The sequence below is a fragment of the Plecotus auritus genome (genome assembly GCF_963455305.1).
Source record: "Plecotus auritus genome assembly, chromosome: 1".
Taxonomy (NCBI): Eukaryota; Metazoa; Chordata; class Mammalia; order Chiroptera; family Vespertilionidae; genus Plecotus; species Plecotus auritus.
Genome location: NC_137770.1, coordinates 98,651,826 through 98,664,389, shown reverse-complemented (window position 1 = coordinate 98,664,389; position 12,564 = coordinate 98,651,826). Strand labels below are relative to the sequence as shown.

Genomic DNA, 12,564 nt, shown 5'->3' with positions numbered 1-12,564 from the left:
GATAGAATACTACGCTGCTATAAAAAGAAGGAATTCTTACCATTTGCAGCAGCATGGATGGACCTGGAGAGCATTATGTTAAGTGAAATAAGCCAGGCAATGAAAGAAAAATACCACATGATCTCACTCATTTATGGAAAATAAAGAACATTATAACCTGATGAACAAAAAGACAGATACAGAGGCAGTAAAGCACCGAACAGACTGTCAAATTACAGCAGGAAGGCTGGGGAGTGTTGGGGCGGGAGGGAAATAGATCAACCAAAGGACTTGTATGCGTGCATATAAGCACACCAATGGACACAAGACACTGGGAGGGTAGGATGAGGGCATGCGACAGGGAGTAGGGGAGGCTGGGGGAAGGTCAATGGGGGGGAAAAAGGAGATATATGTACTAATATATGTAATATTTTAAACAATAAAAAATATTCCTTGGTGTTTGTCACAAATAACAATAACTACATGCAGAATTAGGAAAGTATTAAAACTATACAACACAAGTATTATTATGCTTTGTAGTTAACAGTTTATTGTACAGAAAACCCAAAAAGTTAATGGAAATTAACACAAGTAAAAGGGCATTCATTTCCTGTTTACAATGGCCTTACTTGAGAACACTTATTAGTGCAGAAAAAATATATACATTTCTCTGAATTTGCAGGCTTATCAGACAGATATATTTTGAAAAGGTTAGGCTATGTTTGGCAAGGTAATCCTCAAGAGATGGAGGGCAGAGAATTAAATATTCAGTACTTAAATGAACTTATTTGGTTACCTAGGAACAAATTGCCAGAATTAAATATCATCATCAAATACAATATTTATTGACTTTCTTGAAAAAAGAGAGTGAGATTTACTTGAAAAAAAAATAGAATTAGAAAGAAACCAGTATTTTTAACACTTTGCATGATTAGTAGAAGCTGTAATATGATATTTTGCTTGTAGATTGCTAATGGAAATGACTCAAAATAGTAGTATCATGACTATTAGATTATGTTTATGTCTTTATTTTCTACACTCAGTTTTAAGCCTTTAAGAGACATTTCGTAGGAACCAAGATGGCAACATAGGTAAATCTGGTACTCGCATCTTCCCACAACCAAATCAAAATTACAACTAAAATACAGAACCACCATCATTCAGAACCATGTGAAAGCTGGCTGAATGGAAGCCCTACAACTAGAGAAGTAATGGAGAAAGCACATTGAGACTGGTAAGAGGGGTGGAGGCACAGATTGGGCTGGTCTGACACCTATGTGTGGTATGTTTTTAATTGGGAGGAATATCTGGCTGAGGAGGCTTCCCGCAGTCACACACTGGGCCCCAGTGCTGGGAAGAGAAGACCCTGTAACTTCAGGCTGTAAAAACCTGTGGGGATTATGGCTGAGTGACAGGGAGGCTGCTGGAGTCCCAGGCAGTTCCTCCTAAAGGGCTGGTACATGGATGGGTTTACTCTCACTGCCTCTGAGCTTCAGCAGTGGGGCAGCAGTTTGAAAGGATGCAGGGACATTTGGGGAGGAATTAAAATTGTCTGGCATCAAGGAAAGAACTCGAGGGCAGCCTTCTCCCAGACAAAACTGCTGGGACCTCCCCCTGACAGAGCTGACTGGCAGGCACTATACGAGTCTCCATCAACCTGACCCACACTGTTCATCACGCCCTGGTGATTCCCTGAGATCCTGCCCCACCAAATTTGCAACCCCTCCCAAGCTGTTTGCAATGTTGTTTCCATATAAATGGCCTGTTCTGGCTCAGGCTTCAGACTTTCCTAAAATCTCTCAAACATGCAGCAACTGGAGTCAGTGTGTATCCTACCTCTCAACAAGTGGCCCTAGGCCCAGCACTAGTAGCAGCTTGCCAAGGTTCACAGCTTGGACTTTTCTGGATACCTATTAGCCCAACACAAGCAGCAGCCATCTGTAGATCACTCTGTAGCACTTGTTAGGTGGCCCCAAGAAGGGCATAGGGGACCGGGCCTAAACCGGCAGTTGGACATCCCTCTCAAAATCTGGGACCGCTGGCTCCTAACTGCTCACATGCCTGCTTGCCTGATTGCCCCTAACCGCTTCTGCCCGCCAGCTTGGTCGCCCCCTAACTGCCCCCCTGCCAGCCTGATAGCCCCCAACTGCCCTTCCCTGCTGGCCTGATTGTCCCCAACTGCCCTCCTCTGCCACAACCCGCCTCTTCCGCCAGGACCCGCCTCCTCTGCATGAGGCAGCAGAGACACCAGGACCAGCCTCCTCCGCAAGCGCGTGGAGCCGCATCTTGTAACGACGGGAGGGCATGACACCACCTAGGCTATTACTAGTATAGATAATATATTGTTATTGTTGATAGTATTACAGCTATCTCCCAATTCCCCCCCCCCTTTCCCCCTTTCTTCCAGCCCCTACCTCCGCCCCCAGGTCTTTACTACCCTATTGCCTGTGTCCATGGACTATGCATATAAGTTCATGGTTTATGAACTTATATAAGTTCTTTGGTTTATCTCTTCTTATCCCCCCAATCCCACATCGAGGTATGCCAATTCGTAATTAAAAATGATCTTTTAAAATATTATTCTCTAGACCTAAAATAGCTAAAATATAATACTAAAAACATTTCTATTTAAACTTGTTAATATTTAATCTTTTTTAAATATTCTGAAAACATGTAGGTGAATGGTTTTTCAGGATTCCTAGCATATCTTTTGAAAGGCAAGACACTTCAGAGCATGCATTCTCAATGGCCAGGTGATATTGCTCCTAAGTGGTAAAAATTGGTGCCTTGTGAGGCAGCTGATATAAGCTTACTCTTTTTATGTATAGAACACAGCTATACAGGACCATACACAGATGTACAGTATATTTGGGGTATTAAAATTTAAGAGGCCAATTAGGGGAAAGAACATCTTTCTAGGCTCCTTAAGGGAGTGATGGATTTAAATAGGAGAGATGTAAAACACAAAGCACAGTAATAAAAGTATAGTTATTGCTAAGTAAATGTTGGCTGCTTCTCTTTTCTCCTCTCTTTTGTACTCTTCACAAAAGAATACTCAGAATCAAGAGAAAATATGACACAAGGAGAAATGAAACTCCAGAGGCAATGGCTTTTGTACATGATCCCTGGACCCAAGTATGCCCAATGCCAGTGAAATCTAAAACCAAGTCCCATATCTGTGATTTTCTTAGTCGTATAAGATTGGCAAAGTTACTTGATTTTTTATGAGCCTCAACTTTAACATCTGCACCCCAAAGTTGTTATGAAGAACAAATGAGAAAATGTACATGACATTCTTTGGGAACCATAAACCACACAACTTACCTTATGATAGAGCAGAGTTCATGCTAGTGGCAGGAATTGAAGATACCTAGTCTGTGTAGGTACAGGAAAAAAAATGGAAAAAAACAGAACTAGAACAAATATTCCAAAATTTTATATGGACCCTGAGTAGCAACAGCAATCTTAAGAAGAATTAAGTTAAAGGAATCATGCTACCTGATATCAAACTATACTACAAGGTAGTAGAAATCAAAACAGCATTGTCCTGGCATAAAAACAGACATATAGATCAATGGAACAGACTAGAGAGCTCAGAAATAAACCCAGGCCTTTATAGTCAATATTTGATGAAGCAGGCAAAAACATACAATGGGATCAAGATAGTCTACTCAATAAATGGCGTTGGGACAATTATACAGATATGTACAAAAAAATGACACTAGACTACCTTCTTACACTAAACACAAGAATAAACTCAAATGGATTAAAGACTTAATTGCTAGACTCAAACCACAAAATTCCTAGAAGAAAATACAGGTAGTAAATCTTGGACATTTCTCATAGCAATATTTTTTCTGATATATCTCCTCAGGCAAGGGAAACAAAACAAAACAAAAACTGGACTACATCAAGTTAAAAGCTTTTGCACAGCAAAGGAAACCATCAATAAAATGAAAAGACAATCCACTGAATGAGAGAACATATATGCCAATAATGCATCTGGTAAGGGGTTAATATCCAAGATTTATAAAGAACTTACAAAACTCAACACCCAAAAAACAACCTAATTTTAAAATGGGCAAAGGAAGAATAGACACTTCTTCAAAGAGGACATACAGATGGCCAATAGACATATGAAAAGATGCTCAATGTCATTAATCATCAGAGAAATGCAAATTAAAACCACAATCAGATATCACTTCACATCTGTCAGAATGGCTATCATCATTAATCAATAAACAATTAAGTGCTGGCCAGGATGTAGAAAAAAAAGGAAACCCTTGTGTACTGTTGGGAATGAAGAGTGGGGCAGTCACTGTGGAAAAGAGTGTGGAGTTTCTTCAAAAAAATTAAAAATGGAACTGTCTTATGACCCAGCGATTCCACTTCTGGAAATTTATCCAAAGAAACCTGAAACACTCATTTGAAAGAATGTATGCACCCCTATTTTATTACAGCGTTATTTACAGTAGCCATGATTTGATAGCAGCCCAAGTCCATGAGAAGATGAGTGGTTAAAAAGCTGTGGTTCATTTACACAATGGAATACTACTCAGCCATAAAAAGGAGGATCTCTTACCCTCCATGAGACAGCATGGAGGGACCTGGAGAGCACTATACTAAGTTAAATAAGCCAGTCAGAGAAAGACAAGTACCATATGATTTTACCCTCATATGGAATCTAATGAACTACTGAGCAAAATAGAGACAGACTCATAGGTAGAGAGCAGGCTGACAGCTGTCAGAGGCAGCTGCTGGGAGGGTGGGGTGGAGGAAGTGAGAAAAAAAGAAAAAGAATCAATGGATAGGGACAATAGTGGTTGTGGGGGGAAAGGAAGAGGAGGGTATAGAGGGATAAATGGTGATACAAGGCGTCTTGACTTGAGGAGGTGAACACACAATACAGCATACAGATGATGTGTTGTGGAATTGTGCACCTGAAACCTGTATAACTTTGTTAACCAGTGTCATTGCAATAAATTCAATAGAAAGGGAAGGGAAGGAACAATAACTGTTCCTCTCTAGTGTCCAAGAACAAAATCAAGTCTTCAAATCTAAACCTCAAAAGGCAGAATTTCTGTGCTAATTTGAATAGTTTAAAACAAAATTACCAGTGGAACTCTTACCGATTTCTTTGCTCTTTAGCTGTAGAGTGATCATCGAAGAAGGAATTTCCAAATACTCCAAGTATAGTATTGTGGCCTTTCTTGCTGGCTGTATGATACACTCGAGAAGCCAGATGCAAGTCAATGGGCAGCACCCGGTCGGGGACAGTGGTGCACAGATCATGAAGGGTAGGAGTGGAGTGGTCTTGTGGAATTCTGCAACAAAGAAAAGAAAGTGAGCTTCCTTTTTCACTGTGTGGTCTTTTGGTATAAAATACATTTTCAATGACAGATCAGTGCGGGGTCTGAAAAGGATGCCTAAATGTAGGAGATGAGATTTAAAATGATAACAGTGATTTATAACAAATTTAACATCACAATCTCAGGCCATTGACCAGATCTTCAAAGTCATATATCCAACTCCCTGCTAAAATATCAACATGTATGTCTTACAGTTACCATAGAATCAACAGATTTAAAAGCAAACTTATTTTCATCCCACCCCAACCCTCTTCTCTCTTGAATTCTCTAACTCAGTTTGTGATACCATATCCAGCCATCATGCATTACCCCTTTGCAATTCTGCTCAAATGCTAATGTCCCTGAAGAGGTAGAAAATATAGAACATTGCCCATTAACTAACATCAGTGGAACCCCTGGTCTAAGTTAATGTGATACCTCCCTTCCCACTATGCTAAAACTTGCCTTTTCTGCCTTTCCAAAATAAGGAAGAGGGCATGAAGAATGCTTTCTTAATCCCCACTGTCACTTGCCATCCAATGGGACAAATGCTTTTTGAGCACCTACTATGTGCCAGACTCCATGCTAAGTGATTTACATTCTCTCAACAATGAGCCTGTGTGGGTGGTATTATTATCCTTACATTGCAGCAGGCTTATTTTGGATAAATCACAAAATTAGTAAGTGGCTACTAGGATCTATACATAATGCTGCTGACTATAAGCCATAATATTTTCCTGTTGCTGCCTCTTCATGACCCCTGAGGTGGAAGTGGCCCTTATCCAGTGCTACCCCACCCCCACCTCCTTACTGAAGTCATACTCTTACATTAACCAAATGGCAACCTTGTCATCAAATCAAATAAACTTTAGATATTTAGATCGTGTTCTCTATGAAACTACAGCTGATATATTGATGACCTTTCTTGCAATTGCTCTTCTTCCATGAGCTTGTTATAGCCTGCTCTGTCTCAGCTCTATGTCTGCCTCTCAGATTCATCACAATTTGGCTTTTCTTTCTCCATCTCCTAAACTGGGTATGGCTTCCAAGGTTGAATTTTTCTTTCTACATTGAAAAAAAATCAGTTTCAGTATCTCAGCTCCTTCCTCTGTACTAAGAGCTCCCAAATCTCATTTCCAGTATCACTATCTCACTCAGATTCCTCACCTTCAATATACAAAACACTGCCTCTCCTTCGCCTACCTAGCCAATGAAAACCTGAGCTTCCCCCCTGCACAGGGCTGCTCAGCTGTGCTACTTTTCCCTCCTCACTTCCAACACAGTCAAGGTCCTCATCACTTCAATCTGCATTAGCAACAGGCTAATGCCAGCTGGGTTGATCACTGCACCCTCTGTCCTTTCTCCTCTCCAATATTGCCTGCAAAATCCTATCACATTGATCTTTAAATACTCCTTTACCTAGCATGAAGGTTCTTCATTACTTGCTGCATTCACCTAACTTTCTTTCTCTGAGTTTCAAGGCTCCTAGGATCTGGCCCCACTTCTAACCTAGTGGTTAAAAGTGCAGAGTATAGTGAAGTCAAACTGCCCCTGTTCAAATCCTGTTTTAAATTATCACATGGTCATAAGCAAGTCAATTAATTTCTTTTTATATCAGTAAATTGGGAGTAACAACATTAGCACATCCTGCATAAATTACTTTAAGAAAGAAAGGAAGGAATAAATTTAAAATAGTGTCTCTCACATTGCAGATGTTTGCTATTATTATTAGTTTCCAGGACAATTCACAGGACCAGCAAGACCTGTCAGTTCCTTCAGTTATGAATAGAATGCTCCTGTCCTTTTGTCCATATCTAAACATCTATCAAACAATACCTCCAAGACAAACTTCTCTGCAAACTTTAATTATTTTCCTTTTTCACAAATATCTCTTTTCATACACTGTCCTATTCTTTTGCCACCCATTCTGACCATTTATCTAATAGGTTAATGCAGGTCTGCCCACCAATTGCTCTACATGCCTGGATAGTAGCATACCATAATATAAAGAACATAGTGTTTGGAACTGGCAGGCCTGCATCAGAATCTCAGCTGTAACATCTGCAAGCTGTATCATTGACCTCTCTAAATATCTTGCAAAATGAAAATAAAAATCCCTTTTACCCTAGCTGGTTTGGCTCAGTGGATACAGCGTCGGCCTGAGGACTAAAGGGTCCTGGGTTCAATTCTGATCAAGGGCACATACCTGGATTACGGGCTCGATCCCCAGTGCATGCAGGAGGCAGCCAATCAATGATTCTCTCTCATTATTGATGTTTCTATCTCTCTCTCTCCTTTCCCTTAAATATATATATATATATATATATATATATATATATATATATATATATATATATATATATATTTAAAAATCCCTAACTTTTGCCTCTGTAACAATTGATGACAGTGCTTGTTTTATTTGTATTGCTATAGTTACTTTCACTGCACAGCACCCAACCCATTGCTAGGCATTACTGAATCACTAATAAAGAATGGTTTGTGTCACTTCTAAAACAGCACAGGCACCAAAAAGCACAGAACATGAAATGTATACATGTTCCAGTGGAGGAGGATAGAAAGAGGTAAATCTAAAATATTTGGAAATGCCTCAGACAAAGAGACCTAACTGGAAGAGTGAAAATGGGTGTCCAGGAAGTAGGGGTCCTAAGAAAGAACTAAAAAAAAGGGACAACAAGGTGAGCTCTGATGTCAAGCTCATCTACATTATCATTCTGTCTGGGACAGGTCCCAGCAAGTGGAATGTACTGGAGATTACATTACTTTTTTTTTTTTTCTTAAAAAAGCAACACAACCAATCTGAATTCCTATGTTCCCATCATACTCTAATTACATAGGTCTGTAAGTGAATATCCCTTAGTTATCGAGCTAAATAATGCTATATTTTCAAAAGAGGGCTCAATTCCCAAGAAGATAATTTAATTTGGGGTCTACTCACAGGTGAGTCAGGTAAAAAAAATGTTTATGAAAATAGAAGCAAGGAATAAAAGATTTTCAGAAATATATTTTCCAAAATTCTTTTATTATATAATTTTTAATATCAGATTTTTATTCCTCTGTATCTCATTCTTATTTTTCTAATGGAGATTTCTAATTTCCATTTTAATGAATTAGCTCAGCACTATACATATCAAAAAGATCTACAAATATTTTTGGCATGCTCAGGAAAGACTGTGTTTTTATAGCATACTCTCCTTAAACAGGACGATTTGTCATTCTTTGAAACACTAAGACATAAAAAAAGAAAAGGCTCTGACTCTGTGTGTGGCCATGCTACTTTGCCTAATGCACTAAATGCAAGGTTTTTTTAGGGGGGAGAATCAAGAAGTTTCTGCTTCATTGATAATCTGACAGTAACTATTTATTGAAGGTAAAAATACCTGTTGTCCTCTGTCACTATTTGTTTTAATACATAATCTTGCTAACTAAATGAGCTTAAAGCAATGCAGATAAGCAATGGCATGTACAGGGTCACTTAAATGCCAATTTGACTCTTTCATAAACTTTGGAATTCTTTTCCCATGAGTCCATTTCCAGATACTAAATAGTGAGTAATATCCATTTACAGAGTTTAGGCTGGCCATAAAACGGTTGTCTTCCATGCCCAGCACACCTTTCAGTGCCCTAAGCAACAACAAAAGCTAATAATTAAAGCTTCTTTAAGCCCCCATAAACAGTTAAATGAAGAAGAGTCTAGAATAAACCAACCCATAAAAATCCAGTGCTAAATAAGGAGAAAATCTTTTCAACAAGGTGAATGGCAAAAGATAAAACCATAAATCTAAGTTGCACACTATTATTCAAAATTGTGGCTACATCCTGGTATAAAAAGAAGTTCCATTTAAAATGTAGTGGCAGGGGGTTGGGGGAGGGAAATGAATTAAAAAGTCATCTAAATTACCAGTTCTATTGGCCAATGGTAACTCAGAGTTGGGCTGTCTTTTATTTTATAGACATAAAATTAACCAACATAATAAGCAATTAATCTAAATTAGACATTACAGTGATTGAAAGAAATAAAATCTAACATGTTAACATTTAATTTTCTTTAGTCTCACAAACAGCTATTTTTATCCTAGCATTGTTATGTCATTAAACCAAGTGCCTTGATCAAAAATAGAAAGAGAAGCGTGGAGTACAACATACATGTCCTAACCTGTGAGAAGGTTTAACTTAAATCTCATATATAAACTTCTAAAGCATTCAATTTCCTTTAAAAATCCATTTTCAGGTATCAATGCTACTAAATAACTATCTTCAGAAAGTAAAATTTATAAACTGAAGTTACTTTGTTTTTAATAGTTTTTGATCCTGCATGGATTTTGCACACTTTCTTTGTCGTGGAATTTCTGGTTGAGTTTTTCGTGTTCGTTTAACTTCTTTTCCTCTGATTTGCAATAATTCTGATGATATCACCTTTGAAAAATATAAAAGTGTGCTGTTAAGAAAAGTTGTCACATGAAATTAGATCTTTCTCTCATATTTAATGGTCTATCTCATATTAAACTCCTAATTTGTATGTATAGTTTATTTAAAAAATATAAATTCTAAGTGTGAATTGATATATTCCTCTAAATCTCTTCCTAAAATTTTACATTCCTAACCTCCCAGCAACAAAAATATTAGTACCATATTTATTTATAATATATTTTTGCCTTAAAACTAGTAAAGAAGAAATACAAGATTTTTCCCTCCATAGATCTACTCTTCTTGATTGGTATTTTTAATGGGACTTTCCCTTAGTCTCTCTCTCTCTCTCTCTCTCTCTCTCTCTCTCTCTCTCTCTCTCTCTCTTTTTTTTTTTTTTCTTACCCGTAGCCTCTTAAAAGTTTGGCATGACAGGTGGTTGCAAGTACATGCCAAAATGAACTTTAATGCTTTCTTATACCTATTTTAAGCAATGTTTATTAATGTTTACTTCCTTACAGTTGTATTCTCTTCTACTGCTTGGGGAAAATCAAATGCACGTCTGTCTCTTAAATAATTGCCTTTTAATTATAATAGGTGTTAGGAGCACTGTTTTCCTAGATTTCCTAGAAAACTTGCAGAATTCATGGTAACAGTTGATCTAAAAATATTTTTCTCCATGGGTTACTCTGTCTTTTTTTTTGCGACTAGATTTGAGAAAGAAAGCAGGCTGGCTTTCCTTGGAGAAAGCAGAGATATGATTGAATAGGTAGAAGGAGGCCAGTAAAGAGGGATTATAAATTAGGTAGCCGGTTTGGGTTCAGTGCAGTAGTAAGGAGAGAGCTATTGCAATTTCTTGAGTAAGAAAGTGATGACAAATAAAGGAAAGCTCAGAGTACCGATCATTCCATCTCGCCACCCAGTTAATGTTTAAATTTCCTCTAGTTTCTCCACCAAATGGTTATTCATTCTGGCTTGAACATGATCAGGAGCAGGGGATTTGGAAGTCTTTGAAACTCTTCTGTTTGTTAGAATTTATGTTTATTTATCATAGAGCCTAACTAGTCTCAATTCAAACCTCCCAATCTAGCTCTCTTCCATTTGACAGTCAAATATTTGAATACAGTGGACTACCCTAGACCTGCACCTCCCCTCCCACCCCACCCCTCCCCAGTAAACACCCCCTAGGCCCTTCAGCTCTACCTTACATGACATAGTTTTGAAGTACTATGCTTTAACATCTTGAATGTTTTCTTCCAGTCTACAATTTGTCAGTATTTCTCCTGGGATTGAATACCGATATCTGAACACAGTATTTAAGGTGTGATGAGATCAGATCAACAACAAAAAAAGATTATCCTCTTTTATGGAATTTGTCAATCAATGCAAACTATGATTGCATTTGCTTTCCTATCACTAAATTATAGTCTAAAACCCTGAAGTCTTTTTCACATTTACTCTAAATCACATCATCCCATGTCTATGCATTTAGTTTGTGGCCCCAAGGACAGAACTATTATGCACATTTATTCCAATTAAGTTTCACCTGAGATCTGACTAACCAAATCTTACCAGTCATATTTTGAATGTTACCTACAAATCCAATCAGTAAATCTTCCATTTTCTCATGAAAATTATTAGGATATACAATGGATTGGACACAGCCATAGAGCAGTCCACAGGGACTTTCATATTGAATTCTGCATCCTTTACATAACTAATTACAAATCCATCTAGCAGTTCTCCTGACTACAGTCTTGTTTACAATCTGTCATTGGGAGACATTCACAAGTGGATGGCTGAAGTCCAAAGGATAATAACAACACCTAATGTGTATTGAGTTTTCTTGTATACCAGGCTCTTCACCATGATACTCGTGCCTTAAACTTCAAGTCCAACACTTTACTGGTATTCAGTCTAGTAATTCTAGGAAAAGAAATAAGGTTGATCTTCCATGGTGTGTCCCACAGAGAAACTCTGCTGGTTCCAAGTGATTGTCGCTTCCTCTTATAAAGGGTCAAACACAATCCTTTTGTTTTGTTTTTTTCTCAGAAATGCAACTGTATTTGTCATTGGCTTGACATCACATTTCCAATCTCTTGTAAGCCTACAAGCTCTGGCTGTGTTTACCTGCCTGTTCCCAATAGGTTTTTTTCTTTTTTTCTTTTAGAGAGAAAAGAAGGGGGAGAGAGGAACACCGATGTGAGAGAGAAACATCAATTGCTCGCCTCTGGTATACACCCCAGCCAGGGATCAAACCTACAACCTAAGTATGTGCCCTAACTGGGAATCAAGCCTACAATCTTTTGGTGTATGGGACAATGCTCAACCAACTCAGCCACCCAGCTGGGCTTGTTCCCAAACTTTTAATGATTCATTAAATCATTCCATAATTTTTGTCTAAGATAAATCTTACATCACAGAAACCATAACCATTACCCTTAGAAAAATAAAACTCAGATTTGCCATTGTCAGTCTCCAGGCATCTAGCACCTCCCTCGCCCATTGTAGCAACTGCTGACAGAGGCCCAGCAGGCTTAAACCTATCTACCTAAGCCAACAGGCTCAGACATCTAAGCTAACTCTTGAAATCTTTTACCAATCTTGGGCTTCAAGTTTCTTTTATCAATTCTTTTTCTCTTCTTTCTAAACTAAAGATCATTCTCCTTGTCAGATTTAAGAGAAGCAAAGTGCAAGTTTATCAGCTTCCTTTTCTCTGTCATATTTCTATTTATTTAAAACCTCACCCTTTTTCCAAAAATAAATTAAGGCAGCTCTGTCATATGTTGTCATCACATTATTCATCGAAATA

At 38.1% G+C, this 12,564-nt stretch overlaps 1 protein-coding gene across 1 annotated transcript in view; it reads right to left on the bottom strand.

The window, feature by feature from the left end:
- The window catches only part of TTC6 (tetratricopeptide repeat domain 6), a gene marked incomplete at its 5' end in the record, with an annotated part of 255,488 nt that overhangs the window by 111,368 nt on the left and 131,556 nt on the right, over window positions 1-12,564 (bottom strand). Inside the window, 2 exons of the mRNA XM_080653529.1 lie at window positions 5,109-5,303; window positions 9,634-9,761. Coding sequence (XP_080509655.1) covers window positions 5,109-5,303; window positions 9,634-9,761 — 323 coding nt within the window. The remainder of the gene's footprint in view (window positions 1-5,108; window positions 5,304-9,633; window positions 9,762-12,564) is intronic.